The sequence below is a fragment of the Gymnoscopelus braueri genome (genome assembly GCF_963280865.1).
Source record: "Gymnoscopelus braueri genome assembly, chromosome: 8".
Taxonomy (NCBI): domain Eukaryota; kingdom Metazoa; phylum Chordata; class Actinopteri; order Myctophiformes; family Myctophidae; genus Gymnoscopelus; species Gymnoscopelus braueri.
The window spans coordinates 36,885,298-36,905,640 of NC_137609.1; the positions used below are offsets into that span (position 1 = coordinate 36,885,298).

At 42.2% G+C, this 20,343-nt stretch overlaps 3 protein-coding genes across 3 annotated transcripts; all 3 read left to right on the forward strand.

The window, feature by feature from the left end:
• Nucleotides 1–630: 630 nt before the first annotated feature.
• LOC308091026 (scavenger receptor cysteine-rich type 1 protein M130-like) lies at nucleotides 631–9,880 on the forward strand. The gene is made up of 14 exons (XM_080436324.1): nucleotides 631–663; nucleotides 1,929–1,961; nucleotides 2,220–2,522; nucleotides 4,440–4,472; nucleotides 4,572–4,871; nucleotides 5,224–5,526; nucleotides 5,617–5,934; nucleotides 6,463–6,765; nucleotides 6,858–7,181; nucleotides 7,663–7,965; nucleotides 8,058–8,357; nucleotides 8,697–9,017; nucleotides 9,185–9,279; nucleotides 9,393–9,880. Exons 2-14 carry the CDS (start codon nucleotides 1,946–1,948, stop codon nucleotides 9,480–9,482), a joined length of 3,009 nt encoding a protein of 1,002 aa, XP_080292450.1. The 5' UTR covers nucleotides 631–663; nucleotides 1,929–1,945; the 3' UTR covers nucleotides 9,483–9,880.
• Nucleotides 9,881–11,759: 1,879 nt separating this feature from the next.
• LOC308090361 (replication factor C subunit 4-like) lies at nucleotides 11,760–12,835 on the forward strand (the record flags this gene model as incomplete). The annotated part of the gene is given in 2 exon segments (XM_080435499.1): nucleotides 11,760–11,826; nucleotides 11,829–12,835. Coding segments are annotated over 2 exon segments (1,074 nt in total).
• A 3,338-nt stretch (nucleotides 12,836–16,173) lies between these two features.
• On the forward strand, nucleotides 16,174–19,854 carry LOC308090823 (cullin-associated NEDD8-dissociated protein 1-like; the record flags this gene model as incomplete). Its single annotated transcript, XM_080436096.1, has 1 exon — nucleotides 16,174–19,854. One exon carries the CDS (start codon nucleotides 16,174–16,176, stop codon nucleotides 19,852–19,854), a length of 3,681 nt encoding a protein of 1,226 aa, XP_080292222.1.
• Nucleotides 19,855–20,343: the final 489 nt, after the last annotated feature.

The window sequence follows — 20,343 nt, forward strand, 5'->3', positions numbered from 1 at the left end:
GGATTCCTGCGTGCCAGACATTGTGTTTATGAAGAGAAACCACGAAGACATCAGTTTTGTTTATGGACACAACATTACTTGCAATCAACCAACATTCTACGAAAACAATCAATCATGATGAAACATTCATTAATACAGTTTCTAATCCTACTATAAATCCTGTTTCAATTGTCCGTCGATGTAATATCCTTGTATCTGTGTGTGTGTGTGTGTGTGTGTGTGTGTGTGTGTGTGTGTGTGTGTGTGTGTGTGTGTGTGTGTGTGTGTGTGTGTGTGTGTGTGTGTGTGTGTGTGTGTGTGTTATACTGATTCCATGTATGGCATGGTTGATGTGTAGACTTGTTAATGTGACACTCTGAATCAACTGTTTATATTTCATAATAATTTGAAGTAGAGTTTATTGTGTGTAGTGTTAAATTTTCCATTTCAGAATAGATCTTAATGATAACAGCTTCCTGTCACCTGTTAGTATGAAAACTCTGATGCATGTGTTGCAGAGAAACCACATCCTGATGAAAAGATAAAAGAGAGTTGATGTGTCAAAAATAGAGATAGAAGACAGCACGCCTTGTTAAGTGAAGGTCCAGTTCAGACTAAAGTGTGACTGCATCAGCTAAGATATGTATCGAGTAGTTCTGCTCTTCGCCTTGTTCTGGAGCTCAGGTAGGACTCTGTTTTAATGATTGTTGACTGATGTTACATGCTTTTTTAATTATTGCAGATCATCTTTAAATTACTATTTAATCTGACTCACTGGAGCCTGAGCAATGAACCTGCCACCTGACATGCCCATCCAAAATGACAATCCAGCTACCGCTACGGCTTCAGTGTGCATTTGATGACTTTAATTTGATTTATCTCATTACGATTATTTCTGCATACTTTTGAGGACAAATAAAATGTGTGTAGACATAGGCACCACATTATGAACGGCTCTTGGCAGATATTTACAGATTTTTTCATATGGGTCAAAGTAATGTGATTTTTTTTTTTAGCATATAAATACAAATTGCATTTCTGTTTGCTTTATGCCTGGTAAACAGAAATTGCACAGGGCACAAGAAATGACTTTTTATTTTGATTTATGTAATCAAAATTAATTATGTACAGGCCATATCCTTAGTAATTTTATACTATAGAACAGGAGAACTGTTGCGCCTTTTTTTGTCCTTTTGGTGAAGATTAACTGCAGGTTTAAAAAGCTGCAGTGGATTAAAAAGCAGCAATCCACTGAGCACCGAGCACATTATGGGCATCTAAAAATAAAGAAAAATGTTTTTCTTTAAGTCTTGTCTAAGGAGTTGTTCCTTAACCTCCATGCTGTGAGCGAGTCTCCGTCTGTCAGTTTACCCTTATAATTTTATACTATGAAAGGTTTTCAAAAATAGCTGTGCTTGTAGATCAGATTTTTTTCCCCAGCTTTTTTTTATTCATGAAAAACATTTTTGAAATATTTTGCCCTAAATGTCTAAAAGGGACGCCAGCTTGAAAGTGATTAAAGAGCTTCGACAACGGTGTGGAAATAGATGAAAATTTCATCCAGCAGCTGGACTCTTAACGATTAAAAATAATTGTGATTAGATCAAATAATTGCAATCAGGATAATGTTCATACATTTATTAGTGGTGAAAGTCTGTGTGTCCCAAGTGTGTCCCAAATGACAACTAATCTGTTGGTTAGGTTTACAACAAACTGTTAAATGTCAGAAAACAGGAGAACAAAGGGCATATTCATCTTCTATTGGCATGATGTTCTACACTGTTACGGATCAATCAGCAATTGATGAGGCAATAGGAGTCGGAGACAATATTGTAGGTGGTGATGGTTATGCTTTAATGTACATGATATCATGTACATCATGTGTATAGAAGTACAACAATGGTTTCTGTTACTGTGGCGCTAATTTATTTTCAGATTTTTCTCCACAGCTCTCCAGGTTAAAGCAATGCACAACATTACAGGTAAACAAGGATGAAAGTAGAACATAGTATTACTGATTAGAATCTAAAGGTGATAACATTTTGAAAAAAAGGGGGGGGAAATAGCATAGTCTGTATAACAATTCGCTATTTTCACCACAACACTGCCGTGGGGCAAAGTAAGTGGCTAAATCATCTCTCTCTCTCTCTCTCTCTCTCTCTCTCTCTCTCTCTCTCTCTCTCTCTCTCTCTCTCTCTCTCTCTCTCTCTTTCTGTCCCCCCCCCCTCTCTCCGCTCCAGAGTTTGTGAGGTTGGTGAATGGGAGTAGTTTGTGTTCAGGCAGAGTGGAGGTGAAGTCTAATCAGTCGTGGGTCTCAGTAAATAAAGATGACTTTGACCAGCGGGATGCAGAGGTGGTCTGTAGGGAGCTTGGCTGTGGGGCTCCTACAGACATCCAGGGGGCGCTCTATGGAGATGTGGATGCTCCAATGTGGACCGAAGAGTTCCAGTGTGAAGGCAACGAGCCTGCTCTCCTGAACTGTACAACCAACACAACTAGAAACACATCCTCATCTGACAAGGCTGTTGAGCTCACCTGCTCAGGTAAATAACAGTATAGAAACATCTCTAATGTGTGTACAACCAGGGGTGTAGTGGAGGGGGGGGGGGGGGGGGCATAGGGGACTGGCGCTCCCTCACTTCTAACAATACACGATTAGGGGCGACCGGGGTCTTTTATTTTTCTTCATAATTCACAGACTACTTCTATACACCAGTCATCTTTTGATATAAACATATATCATTCCATAAATGTTCAGGTAATTTATGCCAGCCTTAGGCTAGCTCTTCTATACATGGCCCTCCGAGTGGCCCTCCGGACACATCACAGCTTGTAGATGTGAGCTTGTACTGCTATTTTCAGTGTGCGATATGGTGCACAACCAAGTATAGGGACACTTTTTTTTCTCCTCTCCCCTGGCCCCCACACACATGTAAAGCATCTTTGAGTACTAAGCGCTATATAAATTCCAGGTATTATTATTATTATTATTATCTCCAGGAGGGTGCACTGCAGGTACAGAGTCATTTCCTCTGTGATACAGTATGTTAAATGAATACTCAAAAGGTATTCCAATCATGGCAAGCATTTTGGTGTGATTCATGTTAGTTACTTACCTGTTAATTCCACTGGAAAACCATGCAACAGAATGCTGTGTCGGGCTGCTTGCAGATCAGGGGGGTGAACTTTACTGTTTGCGCCTTAGAGAGTGTTATTTAAATATTTTAAATAGACCAGGCCTTCACGTAATGTTCAAGTTTAATAAGTTTGATTTGCTTAATTTCATGGGCATTTGATTTATGTTGCAGTTTTTTACTATTTTAAATAGGCAATTTGTTCGGCGCATTTGTGTTATTTTTCTAAAATATTTTTAGCATTTCTTGATAGTAAAGTATCACTGACTATTATAATGCATCAGTATCATTAATAGAACTTCTAGTACTACTTACCAAATGATACAATGAAATAACCTGGAAACCTTTTTTATGCCTGTATACAATACCTAATTTATTAATGCTAGAGTTAATCAGTGTCGCTGTTACAACAATATTGCTCGTACCTCTTGCTTCTTACCATGTATGCACCTGAGCGTGCATGTGCGTGCACAAATGCATGCACGTCATAGGGTGTTCACACACACACTTCTAACACACACACACACACACACACACACACACACACACACACACACACACACACACACACACACACACACACACACACACACACACGATTCACTAATACCCTTTTGAATCACCTTACAAAAGTGAATACACAAGCTCCCACAGACGCACACACACATGCATCTTTTTTTGTGTATTGACAGTTTTGTGTTTTGTAATGTTAGAGATATTTTGAAGCTAAAGGGAGCCTACTAGACACTTATAACTTCAGTTGATACCCTACACATTGTACTTGATATGTATGACAAACTAAGATGAACTTAGTTCACCACATAAAGTGTCAGTTACACCACAGAGAGTAGCAGCTTTACCACAGAGTAGCAGAGGGGAGGTGATGGTGCATATATATATTTTTTAATAGTGCCCAAATATGAACTGTAAATGTAATCTAATCTAAAGTATATGTATGTCTAATAACATTAGGACAGTGCAGATATTTTGTTATTGGACAATTTGATATCAGGTGTTCCAGTCTAATAATTCTGAAGGATAATTCATTCATACATTTAATAGTGGTGGTGAAAGTCATATTTGTGTGGCCCAAATGATAACTAATCTGTTGGTTTACAACAAATCGTTAATTGTCATTGCTGTATACCTTTTATTGTCCTGTGTTTTGATATAAATCATACGTTTCGTCATTCACCATTCTCTCATTCTAACCCGGTGAATGCCAAATAAATACCAGGAAACAGGAGAACAAAGAGCATATTCATTTTCTATTGGCATCTTCTCTCTGATAGTGGCGCTCATTTATTTTCTGATTTTTCTCCTCAGCTCTCCAGGTTAAAGCAATGCACACTATTACAGGTAAACAAGGATGAAAGAAGAACATTTGATTATAGATTAGAATCTTGAAGGTCTTTTTAAAAAAAAATAATACTTAAATAATACTTCCTTTCTGTACAGAATCTGATGATGTCAGGTTGGTGGGAGGGACCAGTAACTGTACTGGTATACTGGAGATTAACCGCCACGGAGAATGGAGACCAGCCGTTTTTTTGTCTTACTGGAACATGTACTCATCAGCTGTAGTGTGTAGACAGCTGGACTGTGGCTCTGCTGTTTCAACAGAGATTCATTTTAATTCTACATATCAAGATGGATGGATGATTACGTCTCACTGTGTTGGGTCTGAGTCTTCACTGAGAGAGTGTGGAACAACGGAGCCCTTGAAATCCAATAGCACACTGAAGGTGGTCTGTTCAGGTAAACAACGTCTTCATCAATGAGAGTAATATTTACAAATCTTTTAATGACTTTCAACCTGGCATCCCTATTTTGGGAATATCATCACAGGTGACAATTTTCAAACATTTTGGTTTATTTTTAAAATAGCATGTGATAACAAATGTATAACAAATGTGTCCACAAAATGTGTGTTTTCATCACACAACACTGCCTTAGGGTAAAGTAAGTGGTTAAATCCTCTCTCTCTCTCTCTCTCTCTCTCTCTCTCTCTCTCTCTCTCTCTCTCTCTCTCTCTCTCTCTCTCTCTCTCTCTCACACACTCACTCACTATGCACACTCACTCACTATGCCCCCCCCTCTCTCTCTCCAGAGTCTGTGAGGTTGGTGAATGGGACTTGTTTGTGTTCAGGCAGAGTGGAGGTGAAGTCCAATCAGTCGTGGGTCTCAGTATATAAAGATGACTTTGGCCAGCAGGATGCACAGGTGGTCTGTAGGGAGCTTGGCTGTGGGGCTCCTTCAGAGGTCCAGGGGGCGCTCTACGGAGAAGTGGATGCTCCAATGTGGACCAAATCGTTCCAGTGTGAAGGCAACGAGTCTGTTCTGCAGGACTGTTCAACCAACTCAACTAGAAACACATCCTCACCTGACAAGGCTGTTGGACTCACCTGCTCAGGTATAAAAGACAAACTACTTTAGTTTTTGAGCATTGTGTTATGTTTTATTTTTATTTTATTTTACCGCTTTCTGTCTTGTCTCTTTACAGTGTCTGGTGATGTCAGATTGATGGGAGGAACCAGCAACTGTTCTGGTACACTGGAGATGAAACACCAGGAAGAGTGGAGACCAGTGTTTGGTTGGTCTGACTGGAACCTGCAGTCATCATCTGTAGTGTGTAGACAGCTTGACTGTGGCTCTGCTGTTTCAACAGAAATTAGTTCTGGTTCTGAGTATCAACTTGTATGGTGGTTTACACCTTACTGTGTTGGATCTGAGTCTTCACTGCAGGAGTGTGTCATAATGGAGAGTTATAATTTCACAGAGATGTGCCTGGAAAGAGGCATACTGAAAGTGAACTGTTCAGGTAACACAAACAATGACTTCAACATTGACAGCGATCTTTACAGTATTTTTATTTGAAATGCCTGTCTGTCTGTCTGTCTGTCTGTCTGTCTGTCTGTCTGTCTGTCTGTCTGTCTGTCTGTCTGTCTGTCTGTCTGTCTGTCTGTCTGTCTGTCTGTCTCTCTCTCTCTCGCTCTCTCTCTCTGTGTGTGTGTGATAGCATCTTGTAGTGTCTGGTCTTATAGTAGAGTACAGGGGGACTCCTGGATGTTTTTAGGCTTCTATGGGATCCTATGGCAGGACTATTGATGATGATGACTAGCATCACTGGAAGCCGGGCAGTCCAGTCCTAAGTCAAACTTCTTCAAGTGGCATTGTGGGCTAATTCCTGATAGTGGCACTACAGCAACCGTCTAAAATCTAAAGCTTTCTCTCTCTCTCTCTCTCTCTCTCTCTCTCTCTCTCTCTCTCTCTCTCTCTCTCTCTCTCTCTCTCTCTCTCTCTCTCTCGCCCCCCCCCCTCTCCCCCCTCTCCCTCTCTCTGTCCTCAGAGTCTGTGAGGTTGGTGAATGGGACCAGTTTGTGTTCAGGCAGAGTGGAGGTGAAGTCCAATCAGTCGTGGGTCTCAGTTTATAAAGATGACTTTGACCAGCAGGAGGCAGAGGTGGTCTGTAGGGAGCTTGACTGTGGGGCTCCTTCTGACGTCCAGGTGGCTCTCTATAGAGAAGTGGATGCTCCAATGTGGACCGATGAATTCCAGTGTGAAGGCAACGAGTCTGCTCGCCTGGACTGTTCAACAAACTCAACTAGAAACCTATCCTCATCTGACAAGGCTGTTGGACTCACCTGCTCAGGTAAACGACAAACTACGCTTTCGTTTTGGAGCATTATTTAATGTTAAAGTAATAACTTTTTTTTTACTGCCTCCCATCTTGTCTCTGTACAGTGCCTGGTGATGTCAGGTTGGTAGGAGGAACCAGTAACTGTACTGGTACACTGGAGATGAACCACCAGGGAGAGTGGAGACCAGTGGTTGCTTGGTCTGACTGGAACCTGAAGTCATCATCTGTAGTGTGTAGACAGCTGGGCTGTGGCTCTGTTGTTTCAACAGAAAGGAGTTCCGGTTCTACAGATAAACCTGTATGGTGGATGTCATCGTACTGTGTTGGATTTGAGTCTTCACTGGGGGAGTGTGTCATTGTCATAATAGAGAAATATAGTTTCATATGGACTCGCTGGAATACAGGCATACTGAATGTGAGCTGTTCAGGTAATGCAAACAATCTCTGTGTGTGTGTGTGTGTGTGTGTGTGTGTGTGTGTGTGTGTGTGTGTGTGTGTGTGTGTGTGTGTGTGTGTGTGTGTGTGTGTGTGTGTGTGTGTGTGTGTGTGTGTGTGTGTGTGTGGACTGATGATGATGATGATGATGATGATGATGATGATGAAGACTGACATTGTATTAATTGTTTTATCTTATTCCTCCTTACTTAATAAATTATGAATTTGTTTGTAGAGTTATTTATCATATTTGTCTGTTTTTGAGTGTTCAGGGGTACTGTAAAATTACTTTGATGTGTTTAGATTTGCATTTGTAATAGAATAATTCAAGTATCCTCTATAGTAGACTCTCTCTCTCTCTCTCTCTCTCTCTCTCTCTCTCTCTCTCTCTCTCTCTCTCTCTCTCTGTCTCTCTCTCTCTCTCTCTCTCTCTCTCTCTCTCTCTCTCTCTCTCTCTCTCTCTCTCTCCCCCAGAGTTTGTGAGGTTGGTGAATGGAACCACTTTGTGTTCAGGCAGAGTGGAGGTGCAGTCTAATAATTCGTGGGCCTCAGTATATGAAGATGACTTTGACCAGCAGGATGCAGAGGTGGTCTGTAGGGAGCTTGGCTGTGGGACTTTTTCAGTTCTCCATGGGGCGCTCTATGACGAAATGAAGGCTCCAATGTGGGTGGAAGAGTTCCAGTGTGAAGGCAACGAGTCTGTTCTCCAGGACTGTTCAACCAACTCAACTAGAAACACCTCCTCACCTGACAAGACTGTTGGACTCACCTGCTCAGGTAAAACACAAGCTACAATTTTGGTTTGGATTATAATTTCAAAATGAAAGTAATATAAATGTTTTACTGCTTACTGTATTGTCTCTTTACAGTATCCAGTGATGTCAGGTTGGTGGAAGGAACCAGTAAGTGTATTGGTTTACTGGAGATTAAACACCAGGGAGAGTGGAGCCCTGTGAATTGTGGGTCTGACTGGAACCAGAAGTCATCATCTGTAGTGTGTAGACAGTTGGACTGTGGCTCTGCTGTTTCAACAGAACGTTCTGCTTCTACAAATCTAACTGTATGGTGGATTACATCATCCTGTGTTGGGTCTGAATCTTCACTGAGGGAGTGTATAATGAAAGAGATGATGATTAATTCAACTGACAGACTGATGGTGATATGTTCAGGTAACAATGACTTGATGTGGAACAGATACTCATATTCTGATACTCTATGAACAGATACTATTCTGATACCCATGGAACAGATACTTGTATTCTAATACTCTCGGAATAGATGTTTGTGTTCTTATACTAGTCTATATGGTGTCAAGGTTTCCTCAGTTTAAGACCAGAATACAATGGTGAAGTATAGTCTGTGATTGTACACTGTCTGTTCAGGGCCAGTGATGTTTGTGATCTACCTCATTCCAATATTTTGATCTCTCTGTAACTTTGGTTTAATCTCATTATCTCGCTTTGTTTATAAAGCTGTTGTTTCAGCCAGTTACCTGTATCTTGTTACAGATCTGCTGTTTAAGCCAAACATCACCTTCTCCATGAATGGGGTTTCCGAGGGCCAGCAGAAGGGGCTGCAGGTGTTCGAGGGCTCCAACATCACCATCACCTGCTCCATCCAGCCACAGTACCCAGGAGGCTACTTCCACCTCACCACTGGATCCAACACAACACACAACTACACCTTGCCAGCTGTCAATTACTCTGCCAGCTTCCAGTTTCCTGCAATAAACCACACTCACCAAGGGACCTACAGCTGCGTTTATCACATCTATGTTTTTTCACATAACTTCTCCTCTGAGAGTGAGTTTCTCCCTCTCACTGTCACAGGTAACCTGAATGAAAGGGACTTTTCGAGTCATAATAATATGAAATTCAGCAACAGAAGACTTAAAAAATGACATGCATTCAGAACGTTAATTGAATTATATTAAAAAAAATATGTTCTTGTTAAAGAGCAGCTCCTTTGGTGATGTTCCAACATATTTCTCTCACAGCTTCTCATCAGACTTCTAACATCGTCAGAGTTACAGTCGCACTGCTGGTGCTGCTGTTGTTGCTGTTATTCCGAATCCTCAATCATCTCTGGAAGGTATTGTGTAGATATTCAATGAAAGACTGCAATGTAAATGAAGTAATTATACAGTTTTTATTTAATATAGCAGATCCAGTAAGTTAACGCTGGGTGCTGCTGTGTTTCTCCAGGGCGCCAGAAGGCAGAGGGCAGGAGTGGAGGACACTGAGATGGATTATTATGACGTTGTTGGTTTCGGTGCTGACAGCCAGACGGGTTGAAAGGGCAGGAGCAAGAAACAGAGCTGTAACTCACCACACCCTAAATAGCCGATCTACAAACTCACATCGCGTTCTTCTAGCGCAATGTGTTATGAGCTAGTAGATCACCTATTTTTGTTGCACGACACCCGCTTGCAACTAAGTATAAATCATGTCACATCCATCACATACAGTAACTGCAGTGGTGGACAAAGTACTCAACCCAAGTACTTGGGGTTGAGTCAAAGTAGGCTATAGATACCAATGGTCAAATATTAAGTGCCTTTAAAAATACTGCTAGTGAATTCACACACACACATATATATATATATATAAATATATATTATTATTATTATTATTATCTATCTATGAGGTACTGTATATAATAGCAGTTTAGCAGCTCTAGTTTGTATTTTCTTACTTGCATTTTGTTACTTATCCCTGTTGTTGAACACCTGTAAATACATTTTGAGTGACTTTGCTGTTTTGAACTTGAAGTGAAAGTTGGTATGGTTGGTCACATGGACCTGAATGTTTCTTAATTCCTGTACAGTTGACCTTTAAAAACATTTGCATTTTTATTGCATTGTAAAATAATGTTTTATTAATTATTTCTATCTATCTTTGTACCTTCAGAAACAAATAAATAAAGATGAAACTCCTCCAGGAAAAAGTGTTCTCTCTCCTAGATGTTTTGTCTCACTGTGCAGTACAGGAAGTCATTGGTTACCATGAAAAAAAACAAATCCAACAGCTTTTCAATAGTTTCACAACAGCAGGCGAGCATTTCCAACAACGAAAGCTCTAACTGAGAAGTTAATATACCCCGCTACTCTGTTGGATTACATTCTTTCAATGTCACAAAGCAATCAGTGTTATTTATGGTGGGTCCCCCAAAATGATAATGTGTTTGGCTGTGGACCGCTATCTGAAAATATTTTGTGCCAGGAACCCCCATAAGAGAAGATTTGTGTTGTTAAAAATCTTCCACATTTGTCACTTTTTTAAATATATTTTTGCTCCATCTTGGCTAAACTGTGTGCTCAACGCACTATGAAGAACATTTATCATCACGCAGGTTGCACCAATTTCCACGTTGTCTTTGTGTAGACTACGGCAGTGTTTCACCCCTGTAAATAACTTTTTTCATCCACGGCACCCCTGAATTACATTGTTACTTTATAGAACCTTACATTTATGTCCTATTATGGTAAGTAAATATGCAAATCTTTCCCCCTAAAATACAGTATGTCACAAGATTATCCGTTTCCATGAGGACAAATTGAAAATAACTGCCTGGATGTATTGAGGGGAAAAAAAATAATAAAATACATTGATACGATTAAAAGAAAGTTAAAAAGTACGAAGTAAGAACGGCAGGTATGATATTAAAAAAACTCTTTATGGCATTTTTTGATTTTTTTGTGTGTGAATATTCAGCGGTCACAAATATGGAGCTCCAGACTGGCCTTCAAGTACCCTTAACGCACTGTTTATCAAAGTTGGGTCCAGGGACCATTACAGGTCAAATGAACCCTTACGGTCTGTAACTGAGTGTACAAATGGAACCAAATGGACCTGTAAGTGTTGTAGACTTTTCGAGTTAAATAAGCACTGAGGATTGTACAATGTAGATTGGGGTCCCAGAGGGAAAAATTGTATCACATGGGGGTGCAAATCAAACTGGAGGGTCCTTGAAATTCAAGATAATCAAATTCAATCACTGCACTAAAGATGACTGACGGTCATAGTAATGACAAAGACGTTTGGCGGGTATATTGCTGAGGAACCAAGTCCAGTGTTGATTGTGATGTCGATCAGTGTATCTTGATAATCGTTAAAACATTCGACTTCAAACTTGGTAAAGGTATTGCTGGGAACCCAAGAGAGTGCAGTGCCCAGTAGGAAGTCAGTTGGATCAGCACTTCTCCCAAAATATATATAAATCCACACATTTCTGTGTATCTGTCTGTCTGTGTGAAATCCATGACTGGCCTCCAAGTACTATGGTAACGGTTGCACTTAAGTACTCTGACAACAGGTACAACGGGTATCTATAAATCCACAAGTCTGTGTATGTCTAAGTGTGAGTCTGTCTGTGTTCCTTTTATGCCCATATATGGAGATCCCTGATGTCATCGATATTCCATCATAGTACTGACCGACAGGGTGGAAAATCACAGTGTCAGCAACAGTGCAGCGTTGGATATATTCGTTGCAAGGAATAAAATAATCATATCATTTGACTGATCTAACAGATTATTCGCATCACAGTCTTAATTATTATGGACAATAGTCATGCAGGTGATTTTAAAGGAAGCATCTGTCCAAGCCACTAAACCTCAGAAGGACAAGGCAGTAGCGGGACCAGCACAGAGAAGAAAGCCATGCCTGTCCCCTGGGTGGAGAAATACAGGCCAAAGTGTGTGGATGAAGTGGCGTTTCAGGAAGAGGTGATAGCAGTACTGAGGAAGTCACTGGAAGGGGCAGATCTCCCAAACCTGCTTTTCTATGGCCCACCTGGAACAGGAAAGACCTCTACCATCCTAGCAGCTGCCAGAGAACTCTATGGTCCAGAGCTTTACAGACAGAGGGTGCTGGAGTTGAATGCGTCTGATGAACGAGGGATCCAGGTGGTCAGAGAGAAGGTCAAGAACTTTGCTCAGCTCACTGTGGCTGGGAAACGCACAGATGGAAAGCCTCGCCCTCCTTTCAAGATCATCATCCTGGATGAGGCTGACTCCATGACGGCCCCCGCCCAGGCCGCTCTCAGACGAACCATGGAGAAGGAGTCTCGTACCACACGCTTCTGCCTCATCTGTAACTATGTTAGCAGGATCATTGAGCCACTGACCTCCAGATGTTCCAAGTTCCGTTTTAAGCCTCTAGCCAATGAGATCCAAAAAGAGCGCCTGATGAACATCTGTCAGAAGGAGAACCTCAAATACTCTGGAGAGGCTATAACGGCATTGGTGAAAGTGTCGGAAGGTGACCTACGAAAAGCGATCACCTTCCTCCAGAGTGCCGCTCGTCTCAACATGGACAAGGAGATCACAGAGAGAGCTGTTATTGAGATAGCTGGGGTAGTCCCTCCCAAGATGATTGACACTTTGTCACAGATCTGTTACAAGGGAACGTTTGAGAATCTAGAGATTGCTGTGCGGAATACAGTTGATGAAGGCTATGCAGCCACTCAAATCCTGGGTCAGCTCCATGAGACAGTCATAGGTCAAGACCTGAATGACAAGCAGAAGTCAGCCATCACAGAAAAGATGGCGGTGGTTGATAAATGCCTAGTAGATGGAGCAGATGAGTACCTGCAGATATTGAGCCTGTGTTCTGTCATCATGCAGCAGGCCTCCCAGAACAACTAATACACGCCTGTCTAGACCAAACAAACATCACCTTTCCTAGCGTACCTCTGAAGACCTCCAGACATTGGGCCTGTTATTAAAAACCTCTTTAATTCCACCATAAACAATACTGTGTTACATCTAAATGTACACACATTATATGTCAAATATAAACATTATATAAACAGTGCAACCACAGTAATTCTTCAACTGCAGCTGATAAGTTGCAAAACCAGATTTTGTTTACTCAAGCCTATTTAGAAATGGTTAACTGTAGCTTGTTACATCATTTCTCATGAAAAAGAAAACCAACATGCACGTCCCAAACTGAAAGTTGGTCCGGTGCTGAGGGACTGAGGGACGAGTACAAGAATAAAAGGAAAATAAACGCTCGCACAATTTTAGTCTATCATATAGCAAGATACTGTATATTTTCAATCCACATCATGATTATTTACCATGCAAAATGTCCTTGAGTTGGGGTTTTTGTTATGCTATCCCCCCCCCCCCGTCGCCTTGATGTCTTGTACTAGTTTGTTGGTCATCAGGCATACCATCCTCTGCCATACAGCATCTCTAGCATTTGTTTTTCACTCTTGTCAGACAGATGCTTTTATTTGTCACTAACTTATACAAGTACAAGCACCAACAAAACCTCCAACACCATAGAACTATAAACAGTTTTACATTAAAGGAGTAGTTCACCCAAAAAATGACTTATTTTCTATCAATTGCACACCCCATGAAGCCTTGAATTCATGGATGTTTTTTAGTTTTTGTCGCATTCCTAAGCCAATAATTTAATTACCGGCGGAAAAATGCTAATGTATCCGGTAGGAGACACAAAGTAGACTCTGTGTCTCCTACCGGAAATACACCCGGTCATCAAATTATTGGCTTAGGAATGCGACAAAAAACTAAACAAATCCATGAATTCAAGGCTTCATGAGGTGTGTAATTGAAAGAAAACTAGAAAAGGTGCTCCTCGGAGCACAGGTCTCCACCAGGTCAGGTAGGTTATTGTGGCCTCCTGGTGGCGCTGTAATAGGCCAATGTGAAAAGGGTACCATCTCCTCTTAGGCCTTGCATGGCAATCGGACACTGCATTCATGATTTGAGGCATTTTGTTCCAAAAATGTGTTTTGCTAAATTAGACCTGCTGGTGGCGCTATAACAGGCCAATGTTAAAATGGTGACATTTGCTTCTCAACATAGTGAGAATGTGCGTGCAAAGTTTGACCGCAATCGGACGCTGCGTTCATGATTTGCGGCATGTTGTTCAAAACAAGCCACTACTGCAAACTTTAGATGTCAATCTTAGCCAATCAGGATGAAATATGAAAAATCAAACACATCCGTCTTGATCACATGACTATAGAGATCATGTGTACCGATGTGCGTGAAATTTGGATAAAATCGGAAGGAGTAATATAAAATAAGTTGTTTTACATAAGTCCGCCTCCTGGTATGCTGGTCCGCTATAAAAGACAGATGTGAAAAATGCAGGGCAAAGGTTTTTCCTTGTCCTATATGGAGTGCGCTTACAAAGTTTTACACAGATCGGTGCAGTTATAGGTAAAAAGACAAATCGGCCTGTTATAGCGCCACCATGAGGCTGATTTGAAAATTTTCAAGTGGCATTTCTTCCTGGGCATAGTGGAAATATGCGTGGAAAATGTCAAGGAAATTGCATGCTGTGTTCATGATTTGAGGCATTTTGTTCAAAACAGAGCACCCCTACAAACTTTGGAAGACATTTTTAGCCAATCAGGATGGAATATGAAAAATGTGAAAGACCCTTTTTGTTTAATGACTATAGAGATACTGTGTACCGATTTGCGGGATTTTTGGACAAAATCTGTAGGAGTACTGTAAAAAAATATGTTTTGCACAAATCGGCCTCCTGATGGCGCTATAAAATGCCCATGTGAAATATTTGGGGCAGAGGTTCTGTTGTGGCATCCAGGGAGTGTGTGTGCACAGTTTCACTGCGAGCAAGCCAACGGTGCCGGAGATTAGCTGTACACAGACAGAATGACGGACGGACGGACGGACGGACGGACGGACCAGGGGGTAAAACATACTTTCTCGCCATGCCTTTCGGCCTGGTGGAGACAAGTAATTTTTTGGGTGAACTACTCCTTCAAGCACCCATTTAGACCTGAGGCCGATTGTAAAAACGCTTTCTAAATCCTGACCTAATTTTTCTGAGATTTTAATTTAAAAAAATAAAAAATATATGTTGCTATAGCAACAGCTAATGTTACACAAAGGGGTTCCCGGATTGAAAGGTATAACAACGTATTGGTGTTCCTGGCCTAAATGGGTTACAAGTCACAAGTTCCACAGGTTGGGCTATCTGTTGTGCACTGTTGCCACCTATGCCCATACCTCCTCTCTCAGCTCCGCCAGGAGTTTAACAGCTACATTGTGTAACAAAGAGGGTTTAATGAATAGAACGTTTAGTGATTGTTTCTTTATACAATACAAACATTTTTTTTTCCAGATCACAGTAAATGATAGATGATTACTTAATTTTTTCTTGTTATATTAGAGCTGTCAGTGTAAAGGGTAGAATTGTCCTAATACAGTAGGCCTATAAGATTTAATGAAGAGAAATAGGCTGCTGCTGCCGCTCAGAAATATGTTGGGCTCGGTTTGGGTTCAGGTTCAACTCTTCAGGTCCGAATAAAGCTCTAGAGTATTCTGACAAAATGTACTAATGTGATGACACATCACTGACATTCCAGCACTGATGTCATAGATGACTGACGTCATAGACTGGCCTCCAAGTACTTTGCCTATTTCACCCACGCAATAACCACGCAAATAATTACTGTTGTGCGTAAAGCACTTTGAATTGCAGTTGCCTAAATGTGCTATAGTGTAGGCAAGACAAGGAAAGTTTAATTGTATAGCAGCTATACAAATAGACTTTCCTGGTTTTGACTTGCCTTGCCTCGCCTTGCTTGCCTTGCCTAGAATGCGAAGAACACGAAACCTATCGCCTCACTAAGAGTTGGCGCCGGTCGTGTTTTGGATACAGGTGCTCTGAGTTGTATATTTCTATATTTGGAGACATAGACAATGCACCAATCACAATGCAGGGTTGGACCTACAGTAACTGTGACATCAATCATCGGCAGCATAAAAAGGAGATATCCCATTGTTGACGGAGACAGAAACTGGAAGTCTAATTGAACACATCTAAGCTCCTGAATAGGATAGCGAACGGAGAACAAGCCAGAGAGTTTTAGTCATCTGATCTTTCCATTCGATATTAGCTAACTACCGACTGTGTTTTGTGTATATTGACAAAGCAAGTGGTACCTTATCAGGAAGAATAACCAGACTCAAACATGGCGACCCCCTCTCTCGACATCTCCAATATGTTGGATAAAATGACATCAAGTGACAAGGACTTCAGGTTCATGGCAACCAATGACCTGATTTCTGAGCTGCAGAGGGGGGTCAAACTGGACGATGGCAATGAGAAGAAAGTGGTGAATATGATTCTGAAGTTGTTGGAGGATAACAATGGAGAAGTTCAAAATCTGGCTATTAAATGCCTGGGCGCTCTGGTGAGCAACGTCAATGAGTGCCATGTTGAAACCATCATGGACACACTGTGGACCAACACGTTGTCTGATAAAGAGCAGCTACAAAACATCTCATCCTTTGGACTCAGGACTGTTATAGGCTCCTCAGTGCTGTCAACCAAAGTTTGTAAGAAGATAACTGCCAGACTGACCAGTGCTATTGCCAAACAGGAAGACGTGTCCGTTCAGCAGAAGGCGCTTGACATCATGGCCGACATGCTCTGCAGACAGGGAGGATTGTTGGTGACTTTTCATCCCTCAATCCTGAGTTGTCTGCTTCCCCTGCTCACTTCTCTTCGCCTGCCTGTCAGAAAGAGGACCATCACGGCCCTGGGTCACCTTGCAATGTCATGTGAGAAGCAGGTGTTCAATGGCTTAACTGAACACCTGCTGTCTGAACTGGGACGTGCACAGGGTGCACTGAACATGTCAACTACCAGAACATACATCCAGTGTATGGCTGCTATCAGCAGACAGGCTGGACACCATATAGGCGAATACCTGGAGAAGATCATTCCATTGGTGGTGAAGTTTTGTAACGTCGACGATGATGAACTGAGAGAGTACTGCTTCCTGGCCTTTGAGTCCTTTGTTATGAAGTGTCCTAAGGAGGTATACCCCCACATTCCCATGGTGATTGAACTGTGTCTGCGCTACCTGTCCTACGACCCCAACTACAACTATGATGAAGACGAGGATGACAACGCTATGGACGCAGAACAGAACGATGAAGATTATCAAGGTAGTGATGAAGAATACAGTGATGATGATGACGTCAGTTGGAAGGTGCGTCGTGCATCAGCTAAGTGCCTGAATGGTGTCGTCTCAACCAGACATGAGATGCTGCATGATTTTTATCGCTCTGTTTCTCCTGCACTCATCTCCCGCTTCAAGGAGAGAGAGGAGAACGTGAAGGCAGATGTGTTCCTTGCGTATATATCTCTGCTGACACAAACTGGAAAGGTTCAGAAGTGGATGTCTGATCCAGACACTATGGAGCAGGGAGATACACCGCTAAGCCTGTTACAAAGTCAGGTTCCTATGATAGTGAAAGCTCTTCATAAGCAGTTAAAGGAGAAAAGTGTTAAGACGAGACACTGTTGTTTCAATTTGTTGACTGAACTGGTGAAAGTTTTGCCTGGAGCCGTGGTCCAACACATCCCAGTACTAATGCCAGGTATAGTCTTCAGTTTGAATGATAAGCAGTCCAGTAGTTCTAAGATCGATGCATTGTCGTGTTTGTATGCGATCCTTTGCTCCCAGCCCCCCCACACCTTCCACCCACACATCTCACATATCTGCAAAGATCTTGTCCCACCTGTTGTGGCCTGCGTGGGAGACCCTTTCTATAAGATCACCTCTGAAGCCCTGCAGGTCACACAGCAGCTGGTCAAGGTGATCAGACCTCTGGACAGTCAACCAAAGGACTCTGATAGTTTTGACCCCTCCCCCTACATTAAGGACTTATTCAGTTGTACAATTAGACGCCTGCGAGCCATTGACATTCACCAGGAGGTTAATGAACGAGCCATTTCCTGTATGGGCCAGATCATCTGTAACCTAGGTGACCGTTTGCCCACTGAACTTCCTGGAACACTGCTTATCTTCCTGGAACGACTCAAGAATAATGAAGTCGCACAACTCACTACTGTTAGGGTGCTGACTCTGATAGCACATTCTCCTTTGGACGTCGACTTGGGTCCGGTTCTTCGTGAAGCTGTTCCCATACTTGCCTCGTTCCTTCACAAAATTCAGAGAGATCTCAAACTCGATACATTAGTTGCATTGGACATACTGTTGAAGAAATATAGCTCCTCAGTGACTCCAGCCATGATAGATGCAGTGTTGGCTGAACTTCCTCTTCTCATATCAGAGAATGACATGAACGTGTCTCAGACAGTGTTAAAATTCCTGTCCACATTGGTGCAGACACACCCCTCCTCCCTGGCTAAGCTCAGCCGAGGAAACATCCTCAACCAGCTCATGTCACTGGTTCGTTCCCCACTGCTGCAAGGTGGAGCACTGACAGCCATGTTGAAGTTCTACCAGGCTCTGGTGCGTACAAATACAGCAGGTTTAGGTTACCTGGACCTGATGAAGATGCTAACAGGACCAGTCTACTTAAAATCTGCACTGCCTCACAAACAGGCCTACTCCACCATCGCTAAATGTGTGGCAGCACTCACCACAGTCTGTCCCAACGAAGGACCTGCTGTAGTGGGACAATTCATAAAGGATGTGAAGAACAGCCGCTCCACAGATTCTATCAGACTGTTAGCTTTGCTCTCATTGGGTGAAGTTGGACATCATCTGGACCTCAGCAACCAACCAGAACTCAAGACTGTCATCATTAATGCTTTCTCCTCCACCAGTGAAGAGGTGAAGTCAGCAGCCTCCTATGCTTTGGGTTCAATCGCTGTTGGCAACCTTCCAGAGTACCTCCCCTTCATACTTTCAGAGATCTCTCAGCCCAAAAGACAGTATCTATTACTGCACTCTCTAAAGGAGTTAATAGGCTCAGCTTCAGTTCCATGTCTGAAGCCCTATATAGAGTCAGTGTGGTCTCTGCTACTGAAGCACTGTGAGTGTCAGGAAGAAGGAACCAAGAACATTGTTGCTGAATGTCTGGGAAAGTTAACTCTGATAGACCCTGAAACTCTACTGCCAAGGCTGAAGGACAAGCTACTGTCAGGTTCCACTTACACCAGGAGCTCTGTGGTAGCAGCTGTCAAGTTCACCATCTCTGATCAACCTCAGGCCATTGACCCTCTACTGAAGAACTGTATAGGAGACTTCCTGAAGACTCTAGACGACCCAGACCTAAATGTTCGGCGCATTGCCTTGGCAACATTCAACTCAGCAGCTCATAATAAGCCTAGTCTGATCCGGGAGCTGCTGGATTCTGTTTTACCACACCTTTATAATGAAACCAAAGTCAGGAAAGAACTCATCAGAGAGGTACAGATGGGACCATACAGACACACAGTAGATGATGGTTTTGATTTGAGGAAAGCAGCATTTGAGTGCATGCACACTCTGTTAGAAAGCTGTCAGGACAAACTGGACATCTTCACCTTCCTCAACCATTTAGAGGACGGACTCAAAGACCACAATGACATCAAGATGGTGACGTTTCTCATGCTGACTCGTCTCTCATCGCTGTATCCAAGCGCCATTATCCAGAGACTGGACAAACTGGTCAAACCTCTACAAGCTACCTGCTATGCCAATGTGAAGGCTGGCTCAGTGAAGCAAGATTTGGAGAAACAGGATGAGCTGAAGCACAGTGCAATGCAAGCTGTTGTTTCTCTACTCGCTATCCCAGAAGCAAAGAACTCTCCTCTCATGTCAGAGTTCAAGTCTCAGATCTTGTCAGATCAGAAGCTCGCCGCAATCTTTTCCTCCGTCCAGAGAGAGCTTGTGCCCATGGACACAAGCTAAGAATAGTGTTTTATCCATGATGCAACATGGCACCTCCACTCTTTAGTTTACTGCAGTACACAGGGGGAAATGACAATGACTAAAGAGGGGGGAAAAAGTAAGTTTGATATGGAAAAAAGGTAATACATTCCCCCCAAAAAGAAAAACAGCTGCCCAACTGGGCAGGAGATTTTATAGCTCGATGTGAATCAGAGGATGCATGTTATAACCCCCCCCCCAAAAAACAAACAAAAAAACAACAACAACAAACAAAACAAAAAAAAAATCACACCCAGTGTGAAGTGGGCGGTGTGGTCATCACAGTGGTCATCATAGTGATGGAAGCTCACTTCCAAAAAAAATGATGTTTGGAAGTGCATAATCCTATTTATAGGTTATTAATGTCATCATGTGTCTCGCTAGCCAATCACAGTGCTGAATAGAGTCAGCCAATCACAGTACAGGAAAGTGGGCCAAGTGGGCCAATCACAGTGCAGGAAACTAATACTA